This window comes from Pogonomyrmex barbatus, unplaced genomic scaffold (genome assembly GCF_055798465.1).
Source record: "Pogonomyrmex barbatus isolate J1 unplaced genomic scaffold, ASM5579846v1 scaffold18, whole genome shotgun sequence".
Taxonomy (NCBI): Eukaryota; Metazoa; Arthropoda; class Insecta; order Hymenoptera; family Formicidae; genus Pogonomyrmex; species Pogonomyrmex barbatus.
In genome coordinates, this window is record NW_028297114.1 from 5,115,033 (window position 1) to 5,136,088 (window position 21,056).

Here is a 21,056-nt window from a genome sequence, read left to right on the forward strand (position 1 = left end):
ATAAATTTCTTTTCAATTATAAGAAAATAATATTAAAAGAAAATAACATTCAAAAATTTTGCTTTTTACATGTAAATATTAATATAAAAATTATATAATCGTAAATACGATATAACAAACTTTCATGTAATTATTTCTTCCTTAAGTTTGGTTTTTTTTCAGTAACATATAGTATTATGTTTTACAATTTACGACATATATTCTTTAGTTTTTAGTGCTAGTATCATACATATTGTAATACATTTAAGAATTCTAAATAATAAATATCTATTTTTGCCGGAAAATGACAATTAATGCGCTGCTTAAAATGTACATTTTTTATTGTATTTTCACACTCGAAAACAAATGCATTAATAATTTCCGATAGCAGATTCTATCTCATATATCAATTAACATAAGCGACTTAAATGATTATTGTTTATTTAAATATATTATATTTTTTCTTTTATCATTATATTATTTTATTTGCATAAATATTGATTTTTTTACATAAAAAATAGTATTTATTTTTGCTAATTATAAAATTTTATTATTTAATTTTAGATTTTATCTATTAGAGATTTCTATTCTAATCGTACTATATACATTATATTTGTATATTTGAATTGATATTTGCATATTTGCATGTATTTTTCTCGCAAATTTTCTTTGCAAAGTCATACACGGAATTATTGTATATTGCGTGTACTTTGTACAGCTGCTGATAAAACTTAACTTTTTATTCCTACTATTAGAGTTCCTACTGTTGTCGTTTTTCTATAGACGATATCAACTGTACTTTATAGAATAATTTATAAATTTGCACTTCCTGATAGTTTGAAGAACAAATGAAATAGTTTTTCCTTGATTATTGCAAATTGTCATTATTTTTCTAATTCTTTGAAAATAAATGCTTTATTAAATCTGCGAAATCTAAATTTTGCTCCACTTGATGGCTAACTGTTCTTTTTATCTGTGATTTGCGATCTTTCTTTCTTAGATAAATCGTGAATATTTAATGAGATAGGTTTTGATGTGTTGTATCTTTCTGGCATGGCGCATCTTTTATCTCACCTTACTTGCCATGACCATCTGCAACGATGGCAGGAGAAACATATCTTTACCTTCACGAGGTCGTGACTCCCGTGTCCTTCATAGTGGCTTTAGCCATGTCAGGATTTATCATAATTTTTGTAGAGATGCAGAACTTATCCATTACCTATTTCAGGCTCGGATATCCCTTATCTCGAGACTTGGATACACAAGTGGCTAGTAATCGATCTTTTGTACATTTCTTATCGTTGCACATATTCCAGAATAAATGATGTATCGAAAATATATACATAAATATATATATATATATATATACATACATACACTTATCGCATTTTTTATTAAGTTTAATTAATGTTTATATTATATTATATAATTTAATTGCTATTTAACATTAGTATGCACTGCAAATGCAAGCACTGTAAATTTATTTTCGATTCAATTGTAAGAGGAAATAAATTCAATATGTTGCATTGGTCATTTTGATCCAAAGTTTAATTCATTACCGTTTTTGAAAAGACAGTTAGTTGCTTTATTATTTTAATTAAACTAGATAAACAGCATATCTTCATTTCTAGAGAGGTGTTTGTCATAATACATACATTTATCGCTTGAGTAGGTCGATCGAATATGTTGGCATATTCATGTCAGCAACTCTCAATTACAGTTTTGATTACCGCGAAAGAATGGATTGTAAAAGTTACTTTGTATCATAAATAATGTATACAGACGAGGTACAGTTTGATACGATATGTTGCGTATCGATCATCGGAGTAATAGAACAAACGCCGACTATAGTATGGCTGGCTCGAAAATAATAGCTATTATTACCGTCATTATCACGATTGTAAATACACTTGTTTAAAATTGGCTCTTTCTTCTTTTCATGTTTATTATCAACTATTGTTATCAACTAGGATATCATATTATATTGCCACAATTTTGAGAATTCTTTGATTTTAATTATTCTTTTTTATTATCTAAGTGATCAAAAATAGACTATTGTGTGTTTCAGAAAGTAAAGTTATATGGATATTTGGATAGTAATACAAAGGACTCGCGAATCGCAATTCTATGCATAAAATAACGGATAATAATAAACGCCGTTATCTCATTTTCACAAACGTGATCAAATCCATTCTGCAAGAGATCCGATTATTGTTATAAGGAAGCAGGAGATTTTGTTTTCGTTCATTAATAATAAAGAGTTGTGCGAGCACGATGGGTGCGAGAGTCCGTAACGGGGAAAAGAGTGGAACAATGTCAACAGATTTGAAATCTTCTAAAGCACAATGTCAGCGGACAGCGCCGAAATGTGGGCGATGTAACGTTCATGGAGTATACGTTGCGCTCAAGGGACATAAAAGATATTGCAAATACAAACACTGCGATTGTCCAGCATGCTACATTTTTTTGGCACAACAGAGAATATCAGCAGACAAGATAGCTATGAAAAGAGCGCTTGATTTGAGTGCGAAGAAAGAGATATTACCTCAAGAGGTTAGTCTTTCTTCATTTTTCAAGGCACGAGGCCTGATAATGGAAAATTTATAATCATTGCGGTTGCGAAAAAAATGACCAAATATTCGTAAGCTAATTGGAGACTGAACTTGTTTGTATTTTATTAAAGTTTTCTCAATCTTCTTCTTCAAATTTGTTCTTTATGTCATCAGCAAAATTTAATGCACTGATACATTTGTTTGATATATTATGTTTGTGTTTGAAAACGTAAATGCAAATTTGAAACGAAAATTATATCAATAGTAAAATCGACAATACTTGTTGTTATTTTAAGTTAATATTGCTGTGAACATTATTTGCAAATTTTAAATTATTAAAATTTGTAGAAGAAGAATTAGAATTTATTGCGGATTTTAAATAAGAGTATGTATATCGCTCGTTAGTGTGAATAATTATGCAGTTAGGGCTCGGATTAAATTAGTTTCTTGGTATTTATTGAATTTAATTTAATTCATGAAGTATATTCCATATAAGTATTAAAACATTAAAACTGCAATAACTTTTATCAAATCATAACTTCGAAAGGATGTGTAATTAATTTTTTAATTATACTGATTCATCCTTTTAATTGTTATTTTTGACAACAATTATTCTCCAAGTATAAACAAATTTTTATTGTGTATTATTTTTACTGTGTTTTACTGTGTTATTATTATGTCTTACGTTTATCGCAGCCGTAATGTATTTTTCATTATCTGTATATTATAATCGTTCTTTTCCTAGTAGGTACCCCCATCACCTATATTTTCTGCAGTCGGGAAAAGACGTAAGTAATTCTGACAAATTATATATTACATAGTAAATAGTAAATGTATATTTCTAGATGATAGTCAATGCCACTTATTTTAGTCAATACTTCTAGATGAGACAAATAAAAATTAATTTATCATGTATACCGAAATTTAAAAGATTTGTAAACGTGTATGTAATTGTAAAAATGAAGATACGATAAGATTTGTCTCATTATGAATTTCAATTTAGAATTTAATGCATTAATTATTCAAGTTACATTAAATATCGAGATTATACGTATTTTAATTTGCATATATTTGTGCAATACTTTTGAAATAATTCTCAGAATATTGCGCAAATGCATGTTACTGTGCAATTAGTATAATAAAAAATTATTACTGTAAGTATGAATAAAAAAATCATACAATATTTATAGATAAGAGTATTTATGCTATCTGCAGCTGTCATATAAATTAAATTAAAATGCATAATTATTTCGTGTCTATGTTGAATCACGGTCAACTATTCTTATTCGCGGCGATGACGATATGTTTTGTAGCAACACTCGTTGCGACACGTGAATCGGACGAGTTTTTTACGGATAACGTTCAATACATTTATGCACAAGATGTAGTTTGTCTGACATTTGAATATCTCGCACAGATCGTAGTAACACTTATAACGCATTATTTAGTCGACATATCGCGACCTTTGCATCACGATGTGATGAGTGGCATTTTGTAACGTGATTACGCGAGCAGGAACAAAGAAGTTTTAATCAAATCACAGATATATCATGATTGTAACATCGTCTGAAGATGTTGGGGTTCAACATGTAAAGTTAATACAGACATTATATATATATATATATATATATAAATGTCTAATTTACTTGGATCGCACGTTTGTTTTATAAATCTAAAAATGTCCTGATCTCTGACAATTATTTGCTGTCTTTTAGAAACCACTTTAATATAATATAATATTATATAATCTTTAGGGAAAATTTTGAATGTAATAAAATGATAATTATTGAATGATACACAATACATGTTTTTCATATGTAGGTTAGCGAAACAGCTTTCTTGATGAGCTTGTGTTTCTCAGATTATTTTATTAGATCGATACAACGTATAGACGAGACACTGACTGCTATCGCACAGTCCTATTTTGCTGATTTGAATAAAACTTATTCTTATCTTATGCTCTTATCTATATACAACATACATCTAACTATAATTCGAATTTAAGTTTATTTCCTGTATACAAAAAATTGTAATTTTATAACTCTGGAGAAAGAGAGAGAGAGAGAGAGAGAGAGAGAGAGAGAGAGAGAGAACTTTTTATCAAAATAAATTTTAAATCTTCCTTTAAATAATTATTTTTTCATATATGCAATTATTTATTTTTATCTTACAATCATATTTGCAGTCGGTCAATGAGGTCGATAAGAAATTTACTCTATTCTAACTGTAAGCTATTTTTTCGTAGAGATTCCACATATTAATTTATTTTTTCTGGTTTCAAAATTTCTCGTTTGCTCACGAAAAATATTTTTTTCATTATATATACATATATATATATATATATATATATATATATATATATGTATATATAATGAAAAAAATATTTTTTTCATGATGAAAAAATATATAATGAAATGTATATATAATGAAAAATATTTTTTTCATTATATATACATATATATATATATATATATATATATGTATATATAATGAAAAAAATATTTTTATATATATATACATTCACATCACGGAAATATGTCTATTTAATTGCATGCTTATCGTCTATTTAACGCTATGCATTAGCTTGTTGATGAATGTATATACATATATGTACGCGATGAAAACTGAGATTGCCTACCTGTTGCACATATCCTCTCCCGGTATCTCCTATCTTTCATGGTCTTGTGAAATGTATTCTTTTCATTGGGGACTATCATATTTTCAAGACTTGCTTTACCTTAAAAATTTATTTAATATTATATAACGATGCAAATATTTAAAAAACGGCGACTTAATTTTGTTATTTATACAGTTATATAACACTTTTGTATAATATAGTACATTAGAAACGTAAAGTCAAGTCTTTGCGGTTGTCCTATCTTTTAAATTTTTGCAAACATCTAACGGAGAATAATCTCAAAGTTCACATATCGCGGTGATAGCTGTATTTTCCTGGGACTGTCTCTATGCTTGCAATCAAGCAAAATAATTACAGAATAAATGATAATACCGAAATATAGTCTCTCCGTTGCGGGATCAAAGATCTGTATTCAGTGCAAAGAAGGTTATTGCTTACTCTCACACGTACATTTTAAACCGTTATATCATACATGAGCTTCGTACGAAATGTCATTTCGAGAAAAAGAAAGAGGAATTGTCTTTCAACAATTCTCACATTGTCTGTGAGATAGCTAAATCGACCAGTGCTATTACCATTTGATATTTTCCATTCTATTACCTCATTCTATATATTTTTATTACCTCATTTCTCTCCTATAGATCTTGAAAGAGTAATATTTATTGTAGTAATGATATAATTTGTAATATAAGATTTTTTCAGAAAATGAGTTTAAACGTTTTAAATTACCAAAATGTTACTTTTACAATATTACTTTTAAACGTTATTTTGATATAATAGTTTATTAGAAGAATATTAGCTGTTTATTCAGTTTATTTTTATTATAAAAATAAACGCTTAAAAGCAATTCTTTTTGATATGTGATACTTTTTTTAATTAAGGATTTTAGAAATTGTTATATTGCTGTACCAGTGATAAGAACTTTGGAGTTCTTTATATAAAATTTAGAAAGGATAATTTAATTTATAATTATCATTTTTGTATTATATCAAATTATAGCAAATGAACGATATATTAACTAGGAGGATTTTTTGCTTGCAAATAAATAGTTATTAGTTATAAATAGTTAAATAGTATATTGTAAAGAGATTGAATCTATATCTTGCAAAAAGAGCATTCAGATTAACATAAGTTTAGACAAAAGATCATAATTTTTTAAATTTGTTCAATTGTATCGAAATTGTTCCACTCCATACTTTAATATCTAATCTACATAAAGAAGACAATAAGACGATCACAATAAGAAAAGATATCGGGAAACGATTATGTTAGCATTGTTTTGTCCTGCTTTAATAATAATCTATACAAAGGATTTATGTGTCTCATCGCATTTGTCATCATCGTCTCTAAGTTCAAGTCTCAGTATATAAATGAACGAGCGTACTTATAACGTCGTTCACGGTGATCCCAACGAAATTCAAGCCACTCTTTTACTTGACAACCCAACCGAATGTTAACCCTGGTTTTACGATCGTCCCCATTGGCCGGCAAGCTATGCGAACTCGGCTAATATAATATGAACTTATAACCAAAGCCGAAACCTAGGAGCTCTTGCTTTTACGATCCAGCTCATTTTTAAAAGTTATTTTGCTCGCTTTTAGATGAAATAGTTTATTCCTGGAGGTAAATAGGTTGAAAAAAAGAGAAAGTTTGTGCGCAGGACTAATCACTAAACTTTGAATTGACAATCTTTTCTTTTTGAGAGAGAGAGAGAGAGAGAGAGAGAGAGAGAGAGAGAGAGCAATATACACATCTGCAATTTCTTGGATAATATCATTATAAAAAAATTTTTTACAAAAATAAAAAAATATGATAGAAAAGAAAAGGATATCCTCATAAAAGATATATTTATCACTAAATTTTTATTTTATTGTCTTTATTTACAACTTCTTTGCACGACTTTTATACGGCACAAATCTTACAACTACAATGTAGAAGCATATGCTGCAATATTGCAGCAATGATGTTTGCAAGCTTCTATACTATATGAGACTATTGCAAACATGCTGTACAAGTAGTTTTAAAAAATAACTTGAAAAATAAGGACAAGGATAATTTATCATCTTTTGCCGAGAGTTCTGTTTATCTTTTGTACTTATGCTCACCTTGAGATGCAGTCGGGACCAGTCACAAAAACGCGTTAATTAATTTACAACACATATGTGTGTGTGTGTGTGTGTGTGTGTGGGTTAACTATCGAAGTTAACACAAGCACATCCTCGTGGTATCGTAACCGGTGATAATGATAAAGTGGTATACTCGATAATACGGAAAGTCGTGAAGGTATTATGCTCTCCGGGGATGATTATGACGAATATATAGGGGTTGTTAAGTTTCTTTACGAGTTTGCATTTTGACACATTGAAAATGAGCTTTTAATAACGCATCGGTCGTCATTATTAATACAAGTAGTTACATGGTCCACGAAATTGTAATATTGCTTGTCGCTTCACAGTAATTTAATTAAACAAAAAGTATTGCTTTGTGCTGCCAGCAGTTTTGACAAATATAAGTTGGGTATTTATTTTAATTTGATTAATAAGGTAATTAATGCATGCTGATATAAATAAACGTTCTTTTTGAGGCTATCATTTTGAAAAAAAAAAAAAACTAATAATTATGCTTTTCTATATTATGTTTTATTTTTCGTTTCTGGTTAATGATAAAACTCAAAGAATATCTCGGAAGATGAGAGATTTAAACCACAAATTTTTTACTACATATTTTACGTGTTCAAGTGAACCTATCATCATTCTCAGAAAGTTAATTAGAGAAAAACGATTTGCGGTTACACTGAAAGAAGTGAAAAGAATCTTTCATATTCTCTTCTGGTCATCTTGAAACTTTTACGATCCTTAACTCTCATTCGGCATGGACCTCACTGAAAATTCTACTCGTAAATCTTAGGAAGACCTAAGTATTGGTTTCCTTTATTGCTTGACCAGCGATGACATTTCGCTTAGACTGACCATTTACAATATTCGATTATTATTATTGCGGGTTCTTTGATCGAGTTAGGAAAAATAGATTTATTATTAGGAAACGTTCTTAATATAGAACTGTCGTTTCTAAGGATGCACGTGCCGCCTCGACGAATGGTATTTACGACATTCTCGGATTACTCTCGATGTGTTACAATATCGATATGTTAGATAGATAGACATATTCACAATATGTATTTAGTATTTTAGATGTTTTGATTAAATATTCTATATATACATATTTACGTATATGTGCACGCGCATACGCATATATAAATAAAAGCACATGCGTACACACGTATATATATATATATATATATATATGTATGAGTGTATGTAAAATTGAAATCTTAAGAAATATAATATATTACATAGTGCTGAGATCATATAATATTTTTCAAATATTTGTATCTTTTTAAACGTAGCATGGTGTTAAAAGATATATTTTTATGAAATTATAATTAAGATGTAATTTTATTTGTGCCATATATATTAAATGTAAAAATATATTGCAATAATCAATAACGATTTACGGACAACTGTTGTATCGCAGATCTTTTATTCGAGTTTATGGGGATCAATCCATCGACTGTGATATAGCAAATTGCCTTATCCTTGGTAGCGATTGTTTTAAAATTTTTTTTGTGAATACAAACAAGACTTAAGCTATGGAACTAGTATTATTTATTAATTAATTGATCAGTTGTCTAAGAAAATATTTACAAGCATAAATAATATTTTTATTCTTATATATATATATATATATATATATATACTTTTACAAAAATCTATAAATTTTGCTCTTTTTCTATTATTATTTTTACTGTTTTATATATCAATTTATTTTTTATTTTTACTAAGAGTTAAATTAATTTTGTTTAATTTGATTTGATTGTTATGCCACCACCAATGAATAGCTTGTCAATCCAATCAAGACAGATTCATAGCCATTCCCACGTGCAAAACGCACAAAACGCTTGCTTTATGGATTTATCGTACGAGCACTATTAACAGGCAATAAGTTTACGATTAATTCAAGATGGATAATATTTGCTCCCCACGCAAAAATGTACATCTTATTGTTCATCGTCGGAGAATAAAGAAAATATAATTTGCGATTAAAACGTCGTTGCAATATGAACAAATTAGAGATTATGTTATCTCAGTTTTTACATGACGTTTTGATATAATAATTCACTGATTCATGCAATAATGTATTGCTTTGTTTGTTTTATTAGAAACAACATCAGGATTAAAAATAAATAACAATATTACAAAATGCTGGAATTAAAAGTAATATATTTTCATTAAAACATTAAAAGTTGACTAAATTTAATCTTAGGATTTTTTTAATTCAATTTATATATTTATATATTTAAGTTACATATATATATGAATAATATTAACAAAATCTTTTTATGAATTAATAAATATTTACATTACAACTTATGATCGTCGAAAGAAAGTGGCATTTAATTCAAATGTTTCTTTGAATCAACAGTTCTTTCTCAATCAGTATGAATAATCACGCGAAATTTGAAAAAAACTATAAGTGAGAATATATTCATATATTATATATGGATATATTATATCAATTTTATTGAATTATCTTTAAAATTTGTTAAAACAGAAATATATATATATATATATATATATATATATAAAATGTAAGGGTCTCCTATCCATGACGAATATGACAGAATACGATTCGACGTATCAACATCTCATGTGGATTATGATCGCGGAATTTTTGCTTCGTTGACTTTACGATTATGATGCGAGCGTCAAAAGCCTGTTAGGCGAAAATTCTTCGCGTTAGCGAGTCGAGTGGCATTTCTCTCATCGGTTTAACTCATCTTTCTTTCTCTCATGATGAAACCGTCCTTTGTCCCGATCCTAGTTATTACCATCGTGTCACTGATGCGAAAGTTATGACTTGCCGGTGACGATACAACATACAATGCAAACCGACGAGCTTTAATCTTTTACGTTTGCTCGAAGTTAGGCACAGGGTCGATATGGAAAGACTTTCTTCCTTTCGACATTGTCATGTTGCTTTTTCATTGTTGAATATCCTTATTCCGAGGGAAAAGACTTTTACAGTTATGATGATGTCTTCACGTTCGATAAGAGACATTCGATTATGTTCTGCCATAGAGCAGATTGATTTATCTCGTCTATCTATCTATCTACAAGTAGCACTTTTAACACATCACCATTTGTTATAGCACGTGATGCTCCACAGACGTTCGAGGGTGACGGAGCAGAAAGCTGTAAAAGTAGTCTAATCAATCCGAAATGTTTGTCATTCCGCCGTACATTTTGTCGATAATAAACTTGTCATACGTCATTTTTGCAATCTTGCATATATATTGCACATATGTTTTAAATTAATCAAATTGATCAAATTACTCAAGAATTATTTATAATATAAATCTATTTTTAATGAATTCTCAATAAACTTTATTTTTGCAAACTTTTTTTAATAATAAATTGCGTCAATTTAATGTCGTTGTTACATATTATTGCTAATAATTAGAATTATTATTGAAATAAAACTGTATTATTATTATTATTATTATTATTATTATTATTATTATTATTATTATTATTATTATTATTATTATTATTATTATTATTATTATTATTATTATTATGACAGTCTTTTGATTCGACAGAATCAAATCAATATCAAAAAATTCTTGTAATTATTGAAAGTCAGAGAAATTCATTCCGTGGTTTGAAATTTTGATTCACAAATCTTAATTGCTCGATCGTATGATCCGCGCGAAAACTAAACAGTTCGGGGGGTGGTTTACTCACGAGTAACGGGACAAGCTTGGCCACCTGATAGCAGGGCACCCGATAGGGAGGAGAGTGAGTAGGGTGCGCAGGGTGGGTAGTAAAGTTGGTCACAGTCTAGCGAGTCGAGCCGGTTCCCTTTTACGAGGCATGGGGTTAAATGATCTGTCATTTTCTCTCCCCTCGCGTATCTCTTTCTCTATACGGGCAGCCTACTATTATTACAAAAATGTCGTAAAATATTATGGTGCCTAGTGGTTGACGACGATCTGACGACAGTGCACACTTGCACGCGAGTACCCGACGTGCTCGTCGGGGTGCGATGTATCCTTCTTTCTTCTCGGTGATATTTCTCTCGGTCAATCCTTACTTAATGCAGATCATGAAGAACATTCAAGAAAAAAAGGAATTTACGAAAGAAATTGCAGGTGAGGACGCTTCATTTTCATTCTTGTGAAGCATCGTGCGAGCCAACTTCGCGTGTCCAAAGAGTCCTAAATTCTTTACGACCTTTTACTCTTCTCTCTCTCTCTCTCTCTCTCTCTCTCTCTCTCTCTCTCCCTCCCTCCCTCCTTCTCCCTCTCTCCCTCCTTCTCCGAGAGGGCAACGATCTTCGCGGCATCTCGAGCAGTCTCCGGGTGTGTTTATGGTTTCTTCATCTCGTTCTTGTCACCTTGTCTACGTTGTTCTTTCTCATTTCTGTATTATACGTTCTTTGCACATCAGTAGATAAGATTGTTTTTGTAGCAGTGATACACAAAATACTATCTCGATATCATTTCAATATCTAAGAAATTGTGTGTCATTATTTTCATTATTAAAGATGTGGTGAGATATAATTATAAATAATTATGGTGTTATTCTTAGAACTCGTTACGATTACGTTTGATCCAATTTGTCTTAATTCCGTATAAGACATTAAGTTATAAAATTAATAGACGTTGGTAGAAAAAAAGAGGATGGATTAAAGGGGGAAATTTTTTTTTATATATAAATATAATTCTTGCGAATAAAATTTTTAATTCAACATTTTGTATTACTTAAGATTGCATCGCTTTGTAAGCTTCATTTTGTATTGATTATTATTTTATTTTTGCTTTATCGAATTCGTTATTAACGATAAATTAAATGAATAAATTGATAAATTTTAAATTAAATATGAATTACGTTACATCATATCTATTACAATTAGAGTGTTTTATAAGAATTGAACAGATACATCTATTTGCTTGTCCGCAGTCAAGAAACGCGGTTTTCATAATATAGATACGGGTAGACAACGTTCATCGTGTATATTCGGGAGAGAAGAGCATTTATCTTAACAAGAGATGCTTCTACGATCTGCGAATAAATACAAATGCATAAGTGACAACATTAACAAAAAAATAATATTGTCTTTTTCTACGTCATCCATAGTCGTCTAAATAGTTGACGAAGTACGTTACGATTACATCCAACTTACCCTTTTTTTTTCGCTCGCGAAAATCAAAAGTACGCACGCTGCTTACATCCCCTCGTGTTTGCGCCACAGTGGCTGACGAGCAAAAATTTTATGCGAACGCTTGACAGGATAGAATTTTACTGCTTCCGAAATGTCGTGTCTCGTAAAAGCCGCTGCGTTCACGACCGTTCCTTCATTCGACTCTTTCCGTTGAAACTTATTGCGATTTCGCGTTTACTATTTTTATAGGCGACAGAGGAATTGTTGCAGAGAGTTCGGTTATATTTATTGAAATAGTACGGGGGAAGGGGGTGCTTATGTGGAGCGAAGACAGTATCAGACAGATCAGTAATCTATAACTATCATCATATTTATCGTTGACTTTATCTAACAATGCTGACGTTTTGAAAATTCAATGATATGTGATTAATGTTGTCATTCATAAGATTTTAATTATTATATGTTCTAATTTTTCTTTTAACATAAAAATTATTTCAATTTTAGATATTTTGAATTACGTTTATTATAATCAGTATACATATATAAACGGAGCATACATTCAGAAATGGAGTACTGACGATACGTGATAAGGCAAGATGTTTGGCGCTTATAATAATTTTTTTGGCACTTAATATATAATAATGTTTTTTTCTTTTTGAATTTATATAAATTCAAAGTTATTTATATCATCTACGTATCGTTATTTTTAATGGAATTAAAACGTAGCTCAAAGTCAAAGCTATTTCTTTCTTTTTTAATAAATATTAATATGTTACGTCATTATATATCTTATATCATATTTTTGAATTATTTTAAATTTCTTAATTATCAAATTGATGAATCATTTATGCACGCGTCTGCATAGTTGTCTGTGATTAAGTTGACGTGATTGTGTTCACATGGTAATAGCGCATTTCTCCCTATACAACCCTCTACAGCGAGGGTTTGCTTCGTCGACGTTTGGTTTCGATTACGCGCGCGATGACACAACGGTATCATTGCTACAAAGCCTGTTCTCGTACCACCCCCCCCCCCCTGTGTGCCGAATGTGGTGCAATGTCGTGTCCAACGCGGTGCTGGACCGCGATCCGCATGCAAGGGAGACACGTTTGACTGTGCAATATGAGCTCCTCGTCCGTGACAAGCTCGAAATACGCGGATCCTCTCGACTAACGTGTTAAAAACATTACTGCTTTACCTGCTACCGTTGGATACCTTTGTCACCGGCACGTTGGCAAGGGTTGTTTGTAATATATAATTAGTGTTAGAATAATTGAACATAAATGTTGAAAAAAATGAAATCTTGAAAACATTGAAAATATAACTTTTTAATTGCATAAAAGAAAATTAAATAAAATGTTAAATTAAATGCAATTATTTCTCTCTCTCTCTTTTTTTTTTTTTTTTTTTTAAATTATTCATTCGACTTTTTATGATCATACTTTCCGTTGAGTCATGTAACTTAGAGGCAGTTTATGTTGAAATTGTTCGAGCGCGAGAATAGCAGGATTTACGACAACTCGGAGGTCTTACGATCCTTTTATATGACTCGGACGCACGATTTACATTTGATAGCAACAAGAAGCAATAATGACTTTGGAGATTAAAGTTTGCTGGCGGCACGATGCACCACGTAGAATCGAACTGTCAGATTTTTCGGGTTAACGTTCATGCTGATCCCGCGGTCTCGGAAACAGTTTTACGAGCGGCGCGTTTCATAGTTAGTTTTTTACGACGTACACTTCGACCCCGAGAAATTTTTCGTAGCACGGGTTGAGGAACACGATACGGTTTTACGAGGATCTAACAAAGTCGCCGGCATTCTGCCTTCGTTAGGGACAAAACTGACGCGGCATCAATTTAACGAGCGCTCTCGTGCGATCAAAAAGTCCACCACCATAAAATCGCATAATTGTCTTTGGTGACCAAACAGATCAACGCTTACTAATTACCACGTTTTTATGATCTAACACTAATTGCGATGTGTCGATGAGACGAGGCATAACAGGTGGTACTTGTCAAGCGTTGTTCAAATCGAAAAATAAAATAAATATGAAAAGAGTAGCTCCAAACAGAATATTAATCGAATACCATAAAAGGTATTGGTATTTCGCTCTATTTTATATATTTTTTTTATTTATTGAATACTTACATTTATTTATGTTTTATATTACTTTATTTAACATTGCAAATATATTGTCAAAATGTGTCACTAGTAACATATATTAAATATTTACAATACTTTGTTTTATTAAGGCGAAAATTAAATTTTTTATTTAATTAATTGTAAATTATTTCATTTTAGTATTTGATCAATTGTGATTTGATCAGTAGTGCACTTTTGTGCATCTATTTTGAAAGTATTCTGTTAAAAGCATATGTTATGCATTTTATTACAGATATATAGTAAAGCCAAGAATGAGACAATTTTAATAATACTTTTATGATACTTAACAAAACAATACGATACGATAAATGTCTTAAGGTATCTTTACGGTAGTAATTGTAGAATTTTTGTTTTGTTATTCTATTTGATGCAACTATTGTTTCAATAAATTTTTAAATAATTAATATCTATTATTAGTTTTTAATGTATATTATTTTATAATATAAGGAATGTTACTTTACGCATTTGTATTGACTTTACGTTTATACGCATATATTTTTTTTATAACTGTTGTCTAGTATCTTATCGAAAATTATCAGACTCCACTGGTTTTTTTTTCTAAACTTCTCCTGTGATTATATATACATATGTGTATTCGCATACATACATGTATATTTGCGTTTTAACTGTGAAATAACCTATGTATATCATAATGACTGATATGAAAATTTACATAAAAGTAAAATAATTACAGTTTTGTGATATTATTTGCTTATATGATGTTAAACACATCAGAAACCATATTTTATAAAAAAATCCATTTCGTTTGTTTTTACAAAGCGTATTTAAAATATTTATATAAAATATTTTTTGCATGATATTTATATACAAAAAAATTAAAAGTTTTAATTTTATATATAATTTGAGTCTAATTAAATGGTTTGTCAATTTAATCCTGCAATATTTATTTCTAGTTTCTTCGATGCAAGAATCCAGTTGAAATGTCAGTTGTTTGAATAGATTTTTATACTTTTTAGTAAGAGAGAAATATAGACATTAAATATATATTATTTATTCATGCATAACAACATGTCTTTATGGTACTAATAGTTCTTTGATTAAGGTTTTTTTTTTAAATTTATCTTTTATTTATTTATTATTTATCTTAAATTTATATTTTATCTTATATTTATTATCTTAAAAATACTTTTATTGCATGACTCAAGGTAACATTCTTTCATCATGGAAACTCGAATTTTCTCGGTTTTTGTTCAATTATATTTTTGGTTATGATTTATTTGATGATAACTCTAATCATGTTATTAATTGCTCTCATAACAAAACCTATTGCTAAAATAAAAAATGCTAATAATTTAAACATGATTTTAAAAAGACATGACAGATTTGAAAAGAATAATATTAAATCATTTAATTGACATATCATATAATAATAAATATCTAAAAAGAAATTGAGAGAAAAGTTAAAAGACCAATGTTAAAGACATTTTAAAAATATTAAACTACAATAATATAAAATTATGCATGATATGGCTCGTATTGCACGAATGGATCGTGTTTCTTCGTATGAGACGGGATCAATATTATCAGAAGATACGAGAAGTCATTCATAACATTCGTCATTATCACATAAAAAAACTTCTGTCTTCTCTAGAGACGCACGTCCAAATATTGTCGGGCTTATTTCATCAGTCTGGCGTTCCAACTACAAACTTCTCTGTTTCTCTTCCGCGAAAAGATTCGGTCGGATAAAAATCGAATATAAACATATCATGACGAGATATACACGCGCAACAGTCACATGTCACATTCAGCATGTCACATTTGTATCGTGTCGTTCACGGAGCCAAATATCATTTAACCCTTCTCCGCCTCCTTCTCTCTTATATTATGTAATCGATCTCGTCATCGATAATATGAGCGTAGATTACAAGAAATGCATGGCGACGAGGAATTGGATTTAAATCTATGATAATGCGAAGGAGATTTCAGTTGACATGTAAAAACCATTCTCATCACAAAATATATAATAAAAGAAGAGGGCTATACTTATAGAAATTTATAAAATTGTGTAACTATCAAGACGTCTTACGTCCAGATTTTAGATATTGTATTGCTGGATATTCATACACGATAAATAAATTTTCTGCTTTTATAAATAAGAAAATTTTAACGATATTAATGAAGACGAATTCTTATTGATATGAATTCTTACTAAATTTTAAAGCTACGCTATTTGTTTTTTACACATATCTAATTAAAATTAAAATTGATTATAATTGATTTATGATTGATTCTAATTAAAATTGATTTATAAATAATTTAATTTTTTAAAAAGATTAATTATACGGGTATTATCTGTGTTACATTGACACTCTCTGACACTCATGACACTCTCTTTTTTGCACATTACTTATACTTTAGTACATTCTATGTAAAATGGTAATCGCTTGGTGAAAGTTTGTGACGAACAATAAATGCTTGAGAACGGAAACAGGAAGATTTTGGATATCAATTTTTTTCTTCTTTCGCTGTTCGCTTCGTTGCATCGTAGATGCATGAAGCGAGGAGAAAACGGGAAGAAAACTGTAATTCTGACTTTGCATCGCTGTATTTGTATTATATTGTATGGCCATAGTGTCCCGCCGTTGACAGAACACGCGGGCCAGAACAAACCACTGAATTATAATAATACGTGGGAGTAATTGTAAGAAAAGACACATTGTCAGAAGAATGCTCTCCTTTATAAATGTATGGGCACATATTGATACATAAGATTATATTATTAGGATGCATTAGCGTGTCAGTGGTACTACAGTTCAGTGGGCCAGAACAAACTGGAAAGATATGCTACTAGATCCCGATATTCTCTTCCCTTCTCCATATCGACGGGCCCCTCGTCCTCTTCCCCAGAACCCTTCCTCGTCTCGGCTCCTCCCATCGCTCTCTACTCTTCCTCTCTCACTCTCATGTCATGTGCACACGCGCGCACAGCAGCACGTGGTTGGCCGGGTTCACCTGGGCGCGTAAAAGGAGGGAACCAACGCCAAGCGTCCCGGCGGCACGGCACCTGCATCGCGCCGTTGTCTATTCCGTCGGGTCGTACGGGTCGGTTTCTCAGCGGTAGAGAGAGGAAAGGGAGTTATCGACATCAGCTGGGAGTGGGGCAGTGATGGTGTATAAGAGTGGTCGAGGGTGAGGGCAAGAAACATAACGGGACCGTTTCCTTATTTTAAAAACGATCTGGGAGTCCCCTAATAGGCGGAGCCACGACTAGATGTGCCACTATTGGTTCTCGTCATGTCTAATATATATTATAACGTAACTGTCGGAGAACTGTTGTCCGTGATTCTATTTGGCTTTAGACTCCATTTATTTTCAATCCTCTCCACGAATTCCGTTAGATCAAATATCGTTTTCTTATCATCCACTACTATCTACTGCTATATATTTTAGTCAATGCTGATCGTAATCATCTATTTCTCACGTTTGAATTTTTGTTGAATTTATAGGCCTATTTTGTCTTGGCCTCCAAAATTTACTGGAATATACTTGGAACGAGATGGTCAGTTCTCTCAGAATGCAGTTCTCTCACGGGCATATTTCCTTAAAGCATATGTGGGACATCTTCTCCATCCTCCTCAAGTATGCCGATGACATAGACGCAGGAAATAAATTTGACAACATTTTGAAATATGCTAAGACTTGCATATATCAAGGTAAGACGGTTTTTTTTTGTAATATTTCATAAAGAAAAAGAATCACTTCTGGAAAGAAAGTAAAAAGAAATATTACCAAATATGTTAAAATTTTCTATTTCAATTTTTGAATCAATTCAACAAAAATATTGAATGCGATCTAAACGTTTAAACGTTTAAAAAATATATTTTACTAATGTAGACCATAAATGGAAAGTATTAATACAAATTAAATTAAAATATTAAATACTTAAATTTAAATAAAAAATTTTTTATATATTAGTATTACATAGTATTTTTACATGATAAGTATAATAAGAATATTAGAAGTATTATATGAATATTAACTCGAATTTTTTTTTCTCATAGCTTCAATAATTCATCATTCGAAAATTATTTCCCGAGACATCACACAAGATGTAATTTTATCATACTTTATTATATATTTAGCATATTTTTCATTTTTATTTAAATATTATTTATTTCCACCTTGAATTATATGTAATCAAAATTATTGACTATACTTGATTGCCATTTGATCGAATGATTCTTATTACTTTCACATAAATGAAGTAATATTATTGAAAATTCTCTATTAAGTGAAAGTGTCAGCTGTACATTGTCTAATGCAAATTTATGCATTTAAAAACGATTATCTAATCGGAACCATTACAACAGCAACTCGAAGATATCTTAAATGTTTGCGGATGTCAGAGAGACAATTCATATCAAAATTGGCATCAATGTTAAAATTTAAAAAATTTTGCACAGTAATCTTTTTTAATTGAGAACTTGTATTATTTTGTGTGTTATTCGTTCCGAATCATTAGATTAATTAAATAGAATTAAGTAGAAATTACAAAAGAAAAATTATGATAAATATAATTTATCTAGCATTTTTAAAACATTCGCGACTAAACTTTGACTATGAATCATGTTTATTTCCTTCTCTCGAAAGTCTTGCCAACTACGATATGATCGAAACTCTGCTTCTGCGTGTACGCTCTGCGACATCCGTGAGAAGATACGCAAGAATCATCCGCAACTGTATTCTAACGTAAGCAAATACTTTGATAAGTATTACATTCGATAAATATTGTGAAGTCATTTTAATATTCATCTTCTAATCTTCGTCGCGACTTCAAAATAATTTTGAGAACGACACAAAAAAATTAATGAAAAAAATTAGTTTTCTCATCCGGGAAGAAATATTTCTGATCTCATCACGGAAGATGTTGTCTTGCTATGTCACGAAGATCACGCAAACTCGTGAGAACCTGTTTGGTATCGCAGCGATGCGTTTAAAATATACCTTGCAAGTTCTACGTACTCACCAGACATTTTTAATTCCACTTGTATTCTCGCCAACCGATATGCTTCATGAAAAAAATCTCATCCGCTGTTGCACACGCGATGGCAAAGCGTGAGCCGATAATGCACGGTTGTTGCGATTTTCTACACTTGAAGATCTTCCCTCGCACTGAAGATCATGGAGCAATAACGTGGCTTGAAAATAATTGATAATTTGTATAACGCGACAATGGAAGAGTGAAAAAGAGAGAAGAAACATAATAGAAAAAAGAGAAGAAAATACAATGGAGAAGGAAGAAGAAATTGTTACCCGCAAAAGAAGCAAACATTACGTGCAAGTGAATAATAAATAAATAAATAAATTAACTGAATTAACTCATTTACTTTCTGTTATCGATTTTTGAAAAATTTTACCGGCGAATTTAAAATATTTAGTTAGAGAAATTTGAGCGTTTGCCAATAATATATATATTACATACAGTTGAATTAGAACCGGCCTGCTTGCTGACGTACAAAGTAACGTATTATAGTTGTCACTTAAAATACTCAGCGGTAAATACGCAAACCGTCGTGCCAAGTGGGATTGCCGGATATTTCTGCAATTATAATGTAGCCATCATTACATATTCGTCTCAACTCCCTGACTGCTAAATTTTACCATTGGATACTGGCCAACTGGTAGTCGAAAATTATCTTCGCCGATATGTCTGCTTTTCAGTACATCCAAGGTCGACATTCTATTTCGTTAATTTCCATATTTTAACAAGGATATGATATGCGATGAATATGATACATATATCATATACGTACACGGAATAGTTTTGTTGAACGATCTAAAAATTAGATGAAGGCCTGAAAATATTTTTTTGAACTATCAAAATTATTATATAAGATGCTTAAGCATAATGATAATACTGCACAATTTTTTTATATTTTGATAACCAATTTGAACGTCCTTGTATAATAATTATTTTGATAGTCCAATAAAATTATTTTCAAATTTAGCCAAATTTTTAGATCTTTTAGCAAAACTGTTCTGTATTCTATGTATATCATAATACGTATATCTAAAGAAAATTTTAAAAAAAATTTAATTGGTATATTCATTAATCCACTTCAATATCCTGATACAAATTTTTAAGGGACTTAAACTTGCGAGAAAAAGATACCGATTAATTGACCATTAAAGAATACGCAGATCCGGTTCTCTTATCCCGAAGAGAGTGGGAAGCGGTCCAAGGCGTCACAGAAAGGTACGATGTTTTTGCTAATTATGACTGTAGATAATCGATACTCGGGCAAAACCTTTCTTTCTTCGTCTCGCCTCGGTTCTGGATCACTGACCATTCGCCCGAAACCGTTGCGAGATACTTCATTTAATCGATGTTTTGCGGTAACGTTAAATTTATATCACAACTATTGTGCATCGCGTTTTGCACTCAACAGCAAAGTTGTTAACAATTAATATCATCAGAATTTACAATTAAGTATGTAACGCGCGTATCTAATGATCCTCATGACATCTCACT

General features: G+C 30.5%; 1 protein-coding gene across 2 annotated transcripts in view; it reads left to right on the forward strand.

Annotated features, from left to right (window-relative positions):
• The window catches only part of dsx (transcription factor doublesex), a 100,868-nt gene that overhangs the window by 43,732 nt on the left and 36,080 nt on the right, over nt 1-21,056 (forward strand). For both annotated transcript variants that reach the window (XM_089074833.1, XM_089074832.1), the window contains 3 exons: nt 2,048-2,532; nt 3,280-3,319; nt 18,031-18,237. In XM_089074833.1, the coding sequence (XP_088930959.1) occupies nt 2,254-2,532; nt 3,280-3,319; nt 18,031-18,237 (526 nt within the window). In that variant the 5' untranslated portion in view covers nt 2,048-2,253. The remainder of the gene's footprint in view (nt 1-2,047; nt 2,533-3,279; nt 3,320-18,030; nt 18,238-21,056) is intronic.